Genomic DNA, 14,291 nt, shown 5'->3' on the forward strand with positions numbered 1-14,291 from the left:
TCCGCATCTGTCCTGAATCGCCCCCTTCATTCAGCTGTTCCCTCCAACCCTCGCATCTCACTCTGCCTGGACTTCCAGGCTAAGCCTACACCTTATCCCCTCCAACAAGCCATGCAATCTGAGAGCACTCCCTCTGGATTTTACTTGAGAGGTACTTTCTGCCTGTACTAGAATTATCCGCATCCCTTACCAGACTTTGAATGCCTTGATGGTGAGACTCATGTTGCCACGTTTACCCACCACCCTTAGACTCTATCACAGGGCCTTGGAGATAAATATCACATCAAAGAATAGGGCTGAGGGACACTGTAATCATGTTTGTGGTGTACTAATACTGAGAATTTAGAAATGAATCCTACAATATTCATTCCATTTGCTAAAGGATATCAACTAGTGACCAAAAGCATCAACAGTCTTCTGTTGTTCTTTACCAGATAGACTTCACACTTGCTATTCATTTCACCTTCAACAGTTTCAGTCAAAAGGTTACTGTTTATAATATAAGCAAAAGAAAACCTCTATGCAGAAGGCTTAATAAATATGATGAAATCATGATGCTAACCATCATGGCGATTAAAAAATGGAAAAAAGTCACCCTTTTGGTTGCTAGGCAAATTGCTAATCTGAATGAAGCAGATAAAGTGAAAGTCACTCAGTTGTGTCCGATTCTTTGCGACCCCATGGACTATACAGCCCATGGAATTCTCCAGGCCAGAATACTAGAGTGGGTAGTGTTTCCCTTCTCCAGGGGATCTTCTTAACACAGGGATCGAACCCAGGTCTCCCACATTGCAGGTGTATTTTTTACCAGCTGAGCCACAAGGGGAGCCCAAGAATACTGGAGTGGGTAGCCTATCCCTTCTCCAGTGGATCTTCCCAATCCTGGAATTGAACCGAGGTCTCCTGCATTGCAGGGGGATTCTTTACCAACTGAGCTACCAGGGAAGCCATGTCGTGGAAGCTAACTTGAAATTCAGCTGGTGACACCTCTTAGGTAAACTAGTAACTGTTGGGGATCTATCTTCTTTTAAATACAGACCACATTGGGAGAGTGGATGGATTTATATGATGTGATCTAGGTAAACAATAGTGATCCCATCATAAACTACAAGCCACCATCTCAAAGCACATAATGTTGACTCAGGATCAGAAAACCATCTGATCAGATGGGGTCACACTAGTTCCTTCTGAAGCGGGCAAGTAAAGGACCATCTTGCAAAATATCTATGAGTCCAAAGCAAGCACTGTGTATTTACAGAGTCTGCATAGACATAAGAGGGTGGTGGGCCTAGAGATAATACACAGAGTCAGTATGAGTACAAGTCTTCCTGTGCACAAAAGGCTGGGCTTGGGGACCAGAGGACACGTACCAAAGCCGCTCTTGTGCTCAGCAGACAAACTGCCTCCCATCACCAGCCCAGCCTGATACAAAGACAGCCACTATCACCACACTGCCAGAGCTTCTAATACAAAGCACAGTCAACACTCTTATATTTGTAAGCCCTTAATCACAGAATCATTTCAAAATATTGGGTTGGTCAAAAGGTTTGTTTGGTTTTCCTGTATGATCTTCTGAAAAAATTAAAAGAACTCTTTGGCCAACCCAGTACATTAAGACCACTACATGTAAAGGAAATGGCAACCCACTCCAGTAGTCTTGCCTGGGAAATCTCATGACAGAGGAGGCTGGTGGGCTACAGTCCACGGGGCCGCAAAGAGTCGGACACGACTGAAACGACTACACAACAGCAACACATAGAGATGAATCACAGGAAAGCATCGCCGTCCAAAGAATGATTCGTCTAGAATGCCCCTTTGGGGGTGAGGCTAGAAGCAAAAAATTTTACTTTCTGATTTAGAGACTCAGGCGTGGAGTAGGAAATGGCAACCCACTCCAGTATTCTTGCCTGGGAAAGTCCATGGACCGAGGAACGTGTCAGGCTACAGCCCATGGATCACAAAAAGTCAGACACGACTGAGCACACACACAAGTAAGCAAGAGACTCAGGGACCCTTGAAAGAAAAGGAGGTCTGATGAAACAGCATAAGTCATAAGACATATAACACATTGGCTGTGCATGCATTTTCTCTAACAATCAGTATTTGACAGGTTAAAGCACATCAGTGAGGATGAATCATGTCCGTCTGAAGCACAAAAACCACTGACACAGAAGCTTGGAAGAAGAGACAAAGAAGCTTGGAAACTTCATATCCTTTGGTTCTCTGAACAGTCAGAGGCCTTGTCTAGTCAACATTTGGAGTAACTTTCCCCAGGGGTATTATTACGATTTGAGAGGGGTAATAGACTGACATTCTCATAATACATTTTCATTTTTTGAGATTAAAAGGTATGTCTCTTTAAGAAGCCACATTTTGGATGCATTAATGCAAACAAGCATACCCTCCTCCAGCTCAGCAGAAGGTTAAAACCAACTGGAATAGCCCAGCCTCCAACAAACTGTAAACATTTGCTTGAAAAGTGTACATCAAGGAAAAGAGACTTTCAGAAGACAGGGTATAAAATTATACTCTCATGAGATTTGAGTTATTTGGCATAGAGGTGCGTCAGGTTTGGAAAACGAAAGCCCAAGTAATTAACAGAAAATTTCAAACTCGAGGGCAAGAGGCATTGATGTTTCATTATAGTAAAGTGCTTTTCTTCAAGATCCTTGACTCAAGTGGTTATTAAAAATAAAGTTTCAAATTCCTAGTGTTTAAACTCTCCAGGCAACTGGAAAGAAAATGGGTTCTTAGAGCCAGAAGGGGTGAAACCTACAAGCTATAAAGCCCGAGACTAGCTCTCATTAGATGTTATGTATGTTTTTCTTCTGAAATTTGTTCCTGTGATCTCTAGGCCTGTGGAACTGGGAAAAAAATTTGTGAACAACTGGCGTGGAGGGGCTGCAAAGCTACTTGCTGAGAGTTGAATCATGAAGCCATTACCTACCATGTTCCAGCGCTTTCATGGGAAACCAGAAGAGGATGAGCGAGTGGACCAAGGCGTTGATGCAGTGACCCCAGAAAACCTAAGGGAAAACAGACCGAGGCTGTCAGGAACTGCCCACACTCTTGACCTCTGTGAGGCTCAACAAGCCCCTCACTGTCAGGGATGCGGGCGGCAATTCCAGCTCCAGAAGGCGGAAAAAACCAATTTCCTCCTTTTTAGCTACAAATGAGCCGGCTGTCTCCAGATAATATTCCTTGAGTACAAAGACCTAAAGAGATATTCATATATACACAGGACAATATACAATCTACCCACATCTGAAAAATAAATGATGATCCATTTCCTTTAGAACTGAAAGCAAGCCAGCAACATTTTACCATCACTCAAAAAAAAGGGGTAACAGGTCACAGTGGGACTGAAGAGACTGAAACCATCCTTTTGGAAAGCATTAAAAACATTTAACATGTGAATTCTCACACAGCACGCTCACTCTCTTGTTTCACCCCTGAATATCCCTCCCATTTTCGGTTTTTAGGATTTAGATGAGTATCATTCAGAGTTAAAGATTCTGTTTAACACTTGAAAGGTCAAACAACAGAACTTTAGTTCTAAACCAGTCGTTTCTTCTAAATTACAGATTCATAAATGCATTTCAATCATGCTTTTAACCCTGAGATGAAAGAATTACTAAAGCCAGATTGAATTTCTTTAAAAATCTACACATCATACTAGGAACTGCCATATAGCTTGCTCTTAACTAGTGACGGGACAACTGAAAATGATGAGAAATGATAAGACAATGAGATCTTCCTACTTTAATGTTGATGATTTCCCTATCTCTTCCCTGACCTTTACATGCCACCCCCCCATCTTCAAAATGCCTACAGGTTAGTCTCCGAGCACCCTCATCTCTGCTCTTTCCAATGGGTCCACTCCCTACCCCCACCTTATGCAGCCTTTGAATTCAAACTCTGTAGATCACAGATTTGATTCTGTTGATCACAGATTTGTTCACGCTGAACAAAGAGACCCTATTTCTCATGGACAGAGCCACCGTGAACAAGAACACAATCAGTCACTCCCATCTCCTTGTGTGTGGAACACACGAGATCCAGCAGGATCCCTCGTATTTTTTCCAGATGTGGACACAGCTATCATGCTTTCCAGAACATGAGACCGCTCTGAAGGAGGACTGTCACAACACCTGGCTCAGAACAAGGTCTTCAGGGACCGCTCTTTGCCCAGGACTCCCGGATGACCGTATCTCAGGCCCCGGCGGTGGTCACACAGGCGGGTCACACACTCAACCAGCACCTGCTGTCTTAACTGAACGGGGCAATGAGCCTCAGTTCCAGCCCCTGAAACCCCTCCTGCATGAACACTGGAGATGGAAACATGGCAAATGAAGGCATATGGGCATCTCTGCCTCCAGCCCAGCTGGGCAACTGCCCTCCTTAGGGTGGGTCCTCACCACTGCCCCCCAGATGTGGCTGGCTGGCCAGTGACCCACCAGACCCCTTGGCTACTCTTGATCGGAGGACCCTGCAACACCTAAGCCTGCTCCTGCTCAGCTCAGCCCTGGATCCCTACTCCTTGTCTGTCTAGATGTCTTCTCTTTACCGATTCTCCAGACTGAGAAACAACAGCCAAGTCTGACTTGATTCCTGCATTCACCTCTGGCCAATTCTCCTGAAGGAATATTTCTCTGTCACTGAGAACCAGGCAGTGATGGAGCGAGGACCGTGCCAGGTGACGGGGCTCGACGGGATGGGGGAGGATTGGATCCTACAGGCCTCGGGGTGTGGGGGCCACTGGTCACGTGGCCATCAGGGGCGCAGGTGGGGAAGAAGGCTTTGTTAAACAGGAAAACTGGATGCTTCCCGCCTGGTCAGGCAGCTCAGATTCCCCAGGTGTGCCATCCTGGGGGAGGTCTGGGGCTTTGCCTTCCTTCAAGCGCTCCCTCCGAGCATCGGTGGGGTCTCCCGCCTTTCCGAGGGGTCCCATGTGCACACGTGGCTCACCTTGGTGTTGAAGCCCTCGGCGTTCTGGGTGATCTTGTAGAGCTGTGGGAACCTCAGCATGCTCTCCTGGCTGCAAGACCTCTCGAAGATGCCCAGCGTGAAGGGGGGCAGCGCCGTGAAAATCTGCGGATATAACAGTGAGCCGTTAGCAGAGGCCCTTCAGACTCCTGCAGCCCCGGAGGTTTAGGTTGACGCGACGAAGCCATAACTTCAGGTCAAGTCCAAACCTGAGGTTCAGGGACTGCCTGGACACCCTCCCATCAGAGAAAATAAATGAAAGGTCATTTTACACTGTTGCCTAATCAGCATAAAACAAATTGACACAGAACACTAAGACCAACATCCTAAAAATGTGACTAGCCAAGAGCTCTGGTTCAAGGAATAACTGCCTTCCTTTGCAGCTGAGCTGTGACTTTGAACCCGACACGCTGGGCTCCGTGTGGTGTGGGGGTGTTTTTCTGTGGGAGCCGAGGCCCCATTTACCTTGATTTTCTGCTCACTCTTCAGGAAGCACAATGTCCTCCACCCACTTACTCAGTCACTTTACTGGGAATACATGATGGCTAGATACTGTGATAACCCCCAGGAAGGGAGAGATTTAAGAACAGAAGAAGGAAGGAGACAAAGAAGCAGGTCCCTGACCCCTTGGAACTCTGTCTACTGCAGAGGTGGGGACGCGGCAGCTGGCAACAGGCACAGAACATACATACACAACAGCATGCTCTGCAAAGTCACTCCTGGGGAGATGATGCAGGAAGCGGGGGAGCCAAGGAAGGATGCTTGGACCACAGAGCCTCTGGCCTGGAAGCTACTGCACCTGTAGAGTTTGGCGGGATGGCGAGGGGTGTGAGTGGGAGGGGACAGGGGGCAGCAACCCCACGGAACGAGCACCCATCACAAAGTTCTGAGGCTCAAACACACACAGGACATTTGGGGGGACCTGGAGGTCATCCAGGGTGGCCGGGGACACGGCAGGAGACAAGGCTGTGATGGAGACAGAATGACCTCTGGATATGCTGAGCAGAGGGTGCTGACATTTGCCTGTCCTCCATAGCATGTGACAGGCTTCCATCTGCTTTCCGGAAAGAGAAAGCTGGGTGCTGAAGCAAAGGGCTAGAACAAGCATGTCATCCCAGTCTGGCATATCTACGGGCCACCTCCTCCTCAGGTGTGAGCATGGGCCACTCTCTGCTCGGCATGGACCAAATCTGTACCCTCAAGCCCGCCATGTTCTGGGGGCCGTGAGAACTCAATGTGCATCTCGAAAGAGTGCTGAGTGCATGTCAGTTCCCAGCAGCCTGGATGTCTGGCCAGGAGTCAGCCTGTCCTAAGTCTGCTGGGACAAGGCAACCAGAGTGCGCTGGGGTGAGGCCCAGAAAACTGGCCGGCTCCACCTTCAACTGGGAGCAGAGGAGAACAGCCCCGGGATGTCCATGTTCTAAAGATCTTAAGGAGAAAAAGATGTCAATGACAAACGCTACAGGAAGGTGCCCCACAGACATCTCAGAAGCGCTGCACACTCAGTGTATATATAAACTCACCCTCACTGTCGGGCTGAAGGAGCGATCTGCACATTATGTACACAGTCGGCTGTTTCTTCTTCTCCTTTTTTCACTTGACTTCCTCCTCCTACCTACTTCAAATCCTCTGGCCCTCTGCACCCCCAGGCTAACCACCTGCCAGATATCTCACCTGGATTGTACTCTGTGTGTGTGTGTGTGTGTGTGTGTGTGTGCGTGGGATCATTACTCGTTTTTCAGAAACAATCCATCATACACACTTTCTTCATTGTATTTTTCTCATTAAACAAAACACCATGGAAGCCCCCAAGTTCCCAGGGTTTGACCCCAAAGCAGTCATTTTCATGCTCACATAATAATTCATACTATAAGTGGACCGTATTTTTTCAACCATCACCTATGGATAGGCATTCATCTTGTTTCCAGTTCTCTGTTGCCACAACCATCATGTAGTAAACACCTAGAATATATTGTAATATCTATCCTGTATCTTTTATTTCTCTGTGAAGTATTCCCAGAAGTAGGGCTATGGGATTTTAAAAAACAAATACATTTTTAACTTCATAGGATGCTACTTGGCTGCTTTCAGAAAACGTCCCAATGGTTTCTCTCTCCTTTCATGAAGGACACAATCTTTTCCCTGCTTTCCTATCAGCAATTGCTTGTTATATTCTATTTAATACTCTCCACTTAGAAAAACTGAAGATTTGACTACTTCTAAAAATAAACATTCGCGGGCCACCAGTGAGTCTGAGCATGTTTTCATGTATTTGCTGGATGTGAGGATTTGGAATTGTGTGCAACATCAGGTCCTTTGTCCATTTTCAATTCATGGTTTATCTGCTTTTCTAAGAGTTCTTGAACTCTGTCTTTCTATTATAAAATTTCCTCCAAATACACTTTTTGTCTACTGGCTTTCTTTACGGTTTCATTTGTCATATAAAATGCTTTGAATTTCTATAAGATCAAGAAGAGTTTTTCAACATGCAATTACATCAGGAGTTTCTTGCAGGATTTTTATAGGTTTACTTCTCATATTTATGTCTCATCTTTTTTTTAATTAATGTATCTATGCTGGATAAGAAAGGAGTCCAATTTTACTTTTTTCCCTATAAATATCCAGTTTTGAGAATACAATCCAAACTTTTTCACCACACTAAAATATCACCTTGGACATTTACTTATTAAACTCTCACATGTTACAGATCTAGAAGCTAGAACTGGGATTTAGTGCTAAGTTCCCTGACTGATCCGCCCAATTCTCTCAGTACCATGTTGATGCGGTTGTGTCAGCTTTACAACACGGTTTGATGTTTAGATAAGTCTACCCTCTGATTCTTCTTTTCTGAACATGCTTTGCATATTTACTCTTAGGCAGGCACCTGTTAATTCCATTTATACTTCAATATCATTTTACACAATTCCCTTCCCCTACCCTCTCCCACCCAAACAATCATTCATCAGGATTCTAACTGGAATCACGTAAATTTACATACTAATTTTGGAAGGGTTGATACTAAGTTTTTTATGATACTGTGTGAAAGTCGCTCAGTCGTGTCTGACTCTTTGCGACCGCATGGTCTATACAGTCCATGGAATTCTCCAGGCCAGAATACTGGAGTGGGTAGCCTTTCCCTTCTCCGGGGGATCTTCCCAACCCAGGAATAGAACCCAGGTCTCCCACATTGCAGGCAGATTCTTTACCAGCTGAGCCACAAGGGAAGTCCTCAGTATAAAAATTACTCCTATGAAATGTAGAGTTCTAATTGCTATTTTGAAAGGAATTATTATTCTCCTTCCATTTCTAAATCTCACTGCAATACTAAACAAAAATAGCTAGTGACTGCCAGGTCAGAAAAAGCTATTGGTTTTCATGTATTTATTATGAATCTAGTCATCTCATTAGATTTTCTTATAATTTATCATTGTCTTATAGATTTATAACTTACAATCAAAATCTTACAATTTTATAATTTTCTTATAATTCTATCATTTCTTTACTGGTATGTTTTGGGCTTTTTAGATGTACAGTCATATGAACATATTTACACAGCCATTTTTGGTTCACATATTTGTATAAGCACAGAAATATTTTACTTTTTCCTAGTATTTGTAATAGCTATTTAATTTTCTTGGCAGTTGCTGAAAATTCCCAAACAATGCTGAATTATATAGTGATGACAGGAATCCCTGACTAATTTCTTATGTAAAATGAAACAGTTTTAGGATTTTACCATTTATGGTAGTATGGTACTAGTTTTTCATAAATAGTATGCATTATAGCCGATTGACTTCCTTCTATGTTATGTTACTTAGATTCCTTATTTTGGGACTGACATTTGGATTGACTCAATAACTTTTGCAGCATCTACTGATGGGATCACATTTTTCTTCTTTATTTGGCTGATACAGTGATATTTAGAAAGTTTTTTAAAGTTTTGAATCTCCTACATTTCTGAAATAAACCAATTATCTGTCAAATATTTTATCCTTTTGATACACTGTTGAACTCTATTTGCTGACACCTTATTTATAATTTGTACATTTCTGTTTATAAGTGAAGCTGGGATCAGTTTTCTTCAAATTCTGCTGGCTTGATAAAATTAAGTCAGATACATTTCTTTGTTGTTAAAAAGTCATCTCTTCACACAAAAAAATGGATAAAATGTAACTGAAATCCATTTGATCATGGTAGCTTTTGTCACTGGTGGCTTCTTTGGTCTCATTCTACCCATAAAATAAAATGATGTAGAAATTTGACTGTGGATATAATTAACATCTAATAGGATGGCATTGATCCATGACTTCAGGATATGGAGGAATCTGAAGTTAGTTTCAGAGCTATTTAATTCAGCTCTGTGAGAATTAAATTGGGAAACAGTAACTTGCTGCTTTAGCCGGTTTGGCGAATCAAACATGAAGAGTTAAGTACTGAAGAAGGAAAAGCAATATTGCTTGAAGAAAATGGGAAGAGCGACCCCAGCCCAGAAAAGCGGTCACTAGCATTGTCTCAGATGTCACTAACTGCCTCTTGCCCTGGGTATCTGTGGAGCAACCTGGAGAGGAAGGAAATACTAAACAGAAGAATAATGACAAAATTGGAATATGGGCTGGTAAGGGCTTCCCCAGTGTATCAGTGGTAAAAGAATCTGCCTGCAATGTAGGAGCGAAAGGAGACCCAGGTTTGATCCCTGGGTCAGGAAGATCCCCTGGAGGAGGGCATGGCAACCCACTCCAGTATTCTTGCCTGGAGAATCCCATGGACAGAAGAGCCTGGCAGGCTATACCCCAAAGGGTCACAAAGAGTTGGACACGACCGTAGCGACTTAGCATGCAGGTACATATAGATTAGATAGCAGTGTTGTAGCCATATTAAACTTCATGATTTTGATCATCATACTGTGATTACATAAGAGAACTGGTCTTACCAGCTGTGCACTTAAGGATAAAGCAGAGGGACATGATGTCTTAAAAAATTTTTTTTTTTTTTTAGTAAATCGCTTATTTGTTATTTATTTGGCTGCCCTGGGTCTTAGTTGCAGTATGTGTGATCTAGTTCCCTGATCAGGGATTGAATCCAGGTCTTCTGCATTGGAAGAGCAGAGTCTTAGCCACTGCACCAGCAGGGAAGTCCCAGGGACATGATGTCTTAACTGATTCCCAATTAGCTCAGAAATACATGTGTTGTAGTGTGTGCATGTGTTTGACTATATGTGCACATGTGAGTGTCTTGAGAGAGAATGCCAGTGGGGGCAAAATGCTAATAACTGATGGATGAAGGTATACAGTTCTGTGTATCCTTTTTACATCTTTTCCCTAAGTTTCTATTTATTTCAAACAAAAGTTACCAAGACAATTTCCAAGGGAGGCGAGCAGACTTTCAGTCCTCAAAAGCATTGGCCCTTCCGTGATGGACTGCGAGGTCAATGACCCTCTGAGCCCACTGAACTTGACTGTCCCAACTCTCTGCCACCACTTCCTGGTGACTGACTTCCACACTGTGACAACAGGGCCTTTTCACCTGGGAATTCACTTCTCAGCTGCAATAATCTCTCTCCTCTGGATTTTTAAGTTACAGTTAAAAAATACATCCCAAACCCGAGGCGGTCAAACTTTAATGTGGATAACCACTGCTAGAAAGTTTTGCTAAAAATTTTATTTTGTTTCTCAGTATATTTGGGAAACTCTTTGTTAAGTTGGGACGGTGCTCAGGAATCCACATTATCAAAGAAATCCTGGTGATGCTCATGCATGTGATCTGAGGACCACGTTGACCAACACAGTCCCACAGCCCATCAACATCTGATGTATCATAGCTACGAGTTTGCTGGATGAACCTGAACTGCCCAATGTGGCAGAGAACTAAGGAGAGGATTCAATGCTCTGCCTGAGCATGAAAACAGGGCTAAACTCCTTTTATTGTGTAACCAAGTGATGTGTATTTCAATTCTTAGTGCTAAAGCACAGTCTCTTAGGTCTCAGCCTTCCAGTTATTAATACTATACGTATGTGGGCCAGGGCTGGCCTTTTCCAATACTAAATCACTGTGGAGCAGTCAGTATATTTCCCCCTGAATGGTCACATAATTTTAACCTACTCAAAACACTTCTAAGTCCTGCAAAGTTAACAACCTGCCCAAGGGGAGGCCCTTTCTATGTGGTAGGTGGTTAGAGTGGCTTTTCTAGCATAGGTGATAAATGGCCATCAATTCAGCTCTGTTCTCTCCACTTGTCACTTTTGCCTTTGGGGGCACAATTATTAGCAAAAAACGTACTAGTGTACTTTGCGGTGAGTAACACAGTTATCAACTGACCAACCAAGATCTGAACTTGGTTCAGCACCATCTTAGTCTCCACATGTGACCCTCTTCATCTGTTGAGCTCTACAGGGCTGAAGCTGTGTATTCTATGTGTTGCATGCAGTATTTTATTAAAATATAGAGCACCTAGCAGAGTGGCTACTTAAAAAAAAAAAGAGGGGACTGAGTAGATGGATGACTTGAATATCCAGCCACAAATGTATATACAAACTCTAAATATTTATAGCCCCATGATTTATATTATTGTGTGTCTGGTAACTTCCATCTATGCCTACCTATGACGGCTGTTTCAGAGTATAAACCCCCAAGGCAGAGAATGTCAGAGTTAGGGTCCAAAACAGAAGTGTGAAAGCACAATTCAAGAAAGGTGCCTTAAGTTACACCCCTTGCCAGGAAAACAAAAGGCTAAGTGGCTACTTAGTCATGTTAGCCTATAGTTGGTACTTATTTTTAGCTTTTGAATTTGTTACAGTCAAGTAATGAAATGAGAACTCGAAAATCATAAAAAATAGCAAATAAACTGAAGACCATTTGCCACAGGAGCTGGGAGTCAGAATTATTACTTTAGCACTAACTGTGGGAGGAAATGTCCATCCACACGGACACATATGCTTTTAAGAAGGACAGAAAGGACACCAGGTTAGGTTTTGTACATTCACATCAGGGTTGATGGATTCAGAAACGAAATTATGGAGCTGAATGAGTTTAGACACAGTTCAGAATTTTTTTTTCTGGAGCTGCAAACATGGAAATGTTGCCTAGGCATTTAGTCAGGAGGTAACAAGGGTCTATTATCAAGATATATGGGTTAATAATTTCATGGGGTTATTCAGGAATGATCTGCAATGATTGAAACCATGTGTGGGGAGTTTGTACTTCTGCAGGATGTGTGGCAGCAATGGAAGCCCTAAAGATGTATGTGAGCAGTGGATGCAGATGAGGGACTTAGCTCCGCGTCCCAGACACAAACAGCGCGGCCCCGCACGCTGTCAGAGGGAGAGGGAGAGTGCTTACTTACCACGTTGTACAAGCCGATGCACCAACGTTCAAATAAAATCTGCCCAGAAAATCCATTAACGAAGGCAAACCAAAGCTGAAAGAGAAGGAAGTTCATGAAGTTTTATATCAATATTGACCTAAATGTTTCCATTCACTAAAGGAATCGCGGGGAATGTGGACCACCAGCTGGACACAGCTGCCTAGGGACACAGAGCCAGAGGACCGAGGTTATTCTTCCATAAAATACAGATTCCCAACATCACAAACACCAACATTTTAAGGAAACTGTACATTGAAGGCATTCATCGATTTTAAGAGGTAGCCTGCACATATTTATAGAAAAGCAATTTATGTTTAATTTATATCTAATGTTTTGTGTCAGCACATTCTCAATACGGGAAGGATCTCTACTTCATGTTCTTTTCCCTATAAAATTGACTTGATAAATATGACTTATCTTTGTAGGGCTTTCAAATAGATAAAAGTGAAAAAGAAAAAAAAAGAAAAAACCAGACACTCCACTGTTGGTCACATGTGTTCTTAGTTCATAAAATACTCGTGTGCTCAGTCGTGTCTGACTCTTTGCAGCCTCATGTACTGTAGCCCGCCAGACTCCTCTGTCCATGGAATTTTCTAGGCAAGAATACTGAAAGGGGTTGCCATTTCCTCCTCCAGGAGATCTTCCTAATCCAGGGACTGAACCCACATCTCTTGCATCTCCTGCCTTGGCAGGTGGATTCTTTACCACTGAGCCACCTGGGAAACCCAATTTAAAGATTAGCCACCCCTAAAACAACAGTTTTATTCACATGCCTTCCCTACCATGTGAGGCCCCGGCAATCAGTACTTCAACCAAACTTTTAGTGCAATGAGAGTCCAGATCCATACAAGATACAAACACAATTCTAAAGTGTTTTAAGGGTCTTAACCTAATTTTTCCAAGATTGTGTTATACTTTTCTTTGTCCTTTTCTCACACAACTGAGTGAACATTGATAAATACCTAGCAAACAGAACTATTTTATTGATTATTTCAGTTAATTTATTGGTTTTTGTTGACAGTAGAGTAGTAATATTTTTACTTCCCTGACCTCCCTAATAGCAACTGAAAGCAGCAAAAATAATTGAAAACAAAAAAGAAGTAGCTATTTTCAGTGAAACTGTGAGATAGCCTTAGTTAAAACTACAAATGACATAGAATAGAAACTGATCAATAAGACAAGAACGTCAACAGCAGACAAACCCTTCAGACACAGGACTTCCCTGGTGGTCCAGTGGGTAAGCATCTGTCTTGCAATGCAAGGAACCTCGGTTTGATCCCTGGTTGGGGAACAAAGACTCCCACATGCTGCGTAGCAACTAAACTTGTGCTCGGCAACTACTGCGCCTGTGAGCCCCGACTAGAGAATCTGGTGGAGCAATGAAAGGATCCCACATGCCACAACGAAGACCCAACACAGCCTCGTTAATTAATTAATTAAAAGAAAACAGAAAAAAAATTTTTTTTTAAACCCCTCAGAGTAAAAAGGTTTCTAAGAAAGAGGTGAAACAAGCCCAGAAAGAGCAGAATCAGCTCTTATTTAGAGGGTGAGATTGATGTAGGGGTGAGTCATGACTGATGTCTTGAGACTGATTCAATATAGCAGGCATACTATATTACATACATGCCTCCTCTCCTTGTAAGTGATGGAGGAGGAGAATGGCAGGGCCCAGTAGGGAGCAAAGGGCAATCAATGTGGCAGATGCTAATCGAGGTAAACCAAAAGGAAATAAATGCAGATTCACCTAATAGGAAAGCTGTGATACACAGAAATTCACCACGAGGTGTAGAGGCCTCCAACTCACCTGCAGAGAAAAAACGGTGGTGAGGGAGGTGGTCACAGCAGCAATGGGACAGGTGACCCAGGCGGAAGAAACAAACCACTGATAAGAGTTCTGAAAAACTGAGGTCCCCTCCCCTAGGCATCACTATAAAATAACAAAAAA

At 43.1% G+C, this 14,291-nt stretch overlaps 1 protein-coding gene across 2 annotated transcripts in view; it reads right to left on the bottom strand.

Annotated features, from left to right (window-relative positions):
* The window catches only part of LOC133049456 (phospholipid-transporting ATPase IB), a 458,918-nt gene that overhangs the window by 144,532 nt on the left and 300,095 nt on the right, over positions 1-14,291 (bottom strand). For both annotated transcript variants that reach the window (XM_061133472.1, XM_061133471.1), the window contains 3 exons: positions 12,326-12,400; positions 4,969-5,091; positions 2,948-3,026 (listed from right to left, as the gene is read on the bottom strand). In XM_061133472.1, coding sequence (XP_060989455.1) covers positions 2,948-3,026; positions 4,969-5,091; positions 12,326-12,400 — 277 coding nt within the window. The remainder of the gene's footprint in view (positions 1-2,947; positions 3,027-4,968; positions 5,092-12,325; positions 12,401-14,291) is intronic.

This window comes from Dama dama, chromosome 30 (assembly GCF_033118175.1).
Source record: "Dama dama isolate Ldn47 chromosome 30, ASM3311817v1, whole genome shotgun sequence".
Lineage (NCBI taxonomy): Eukaryota > Metazoa > Chordata > Mammalia > Artiodactyla > Cervidae > Dama > Dama dama.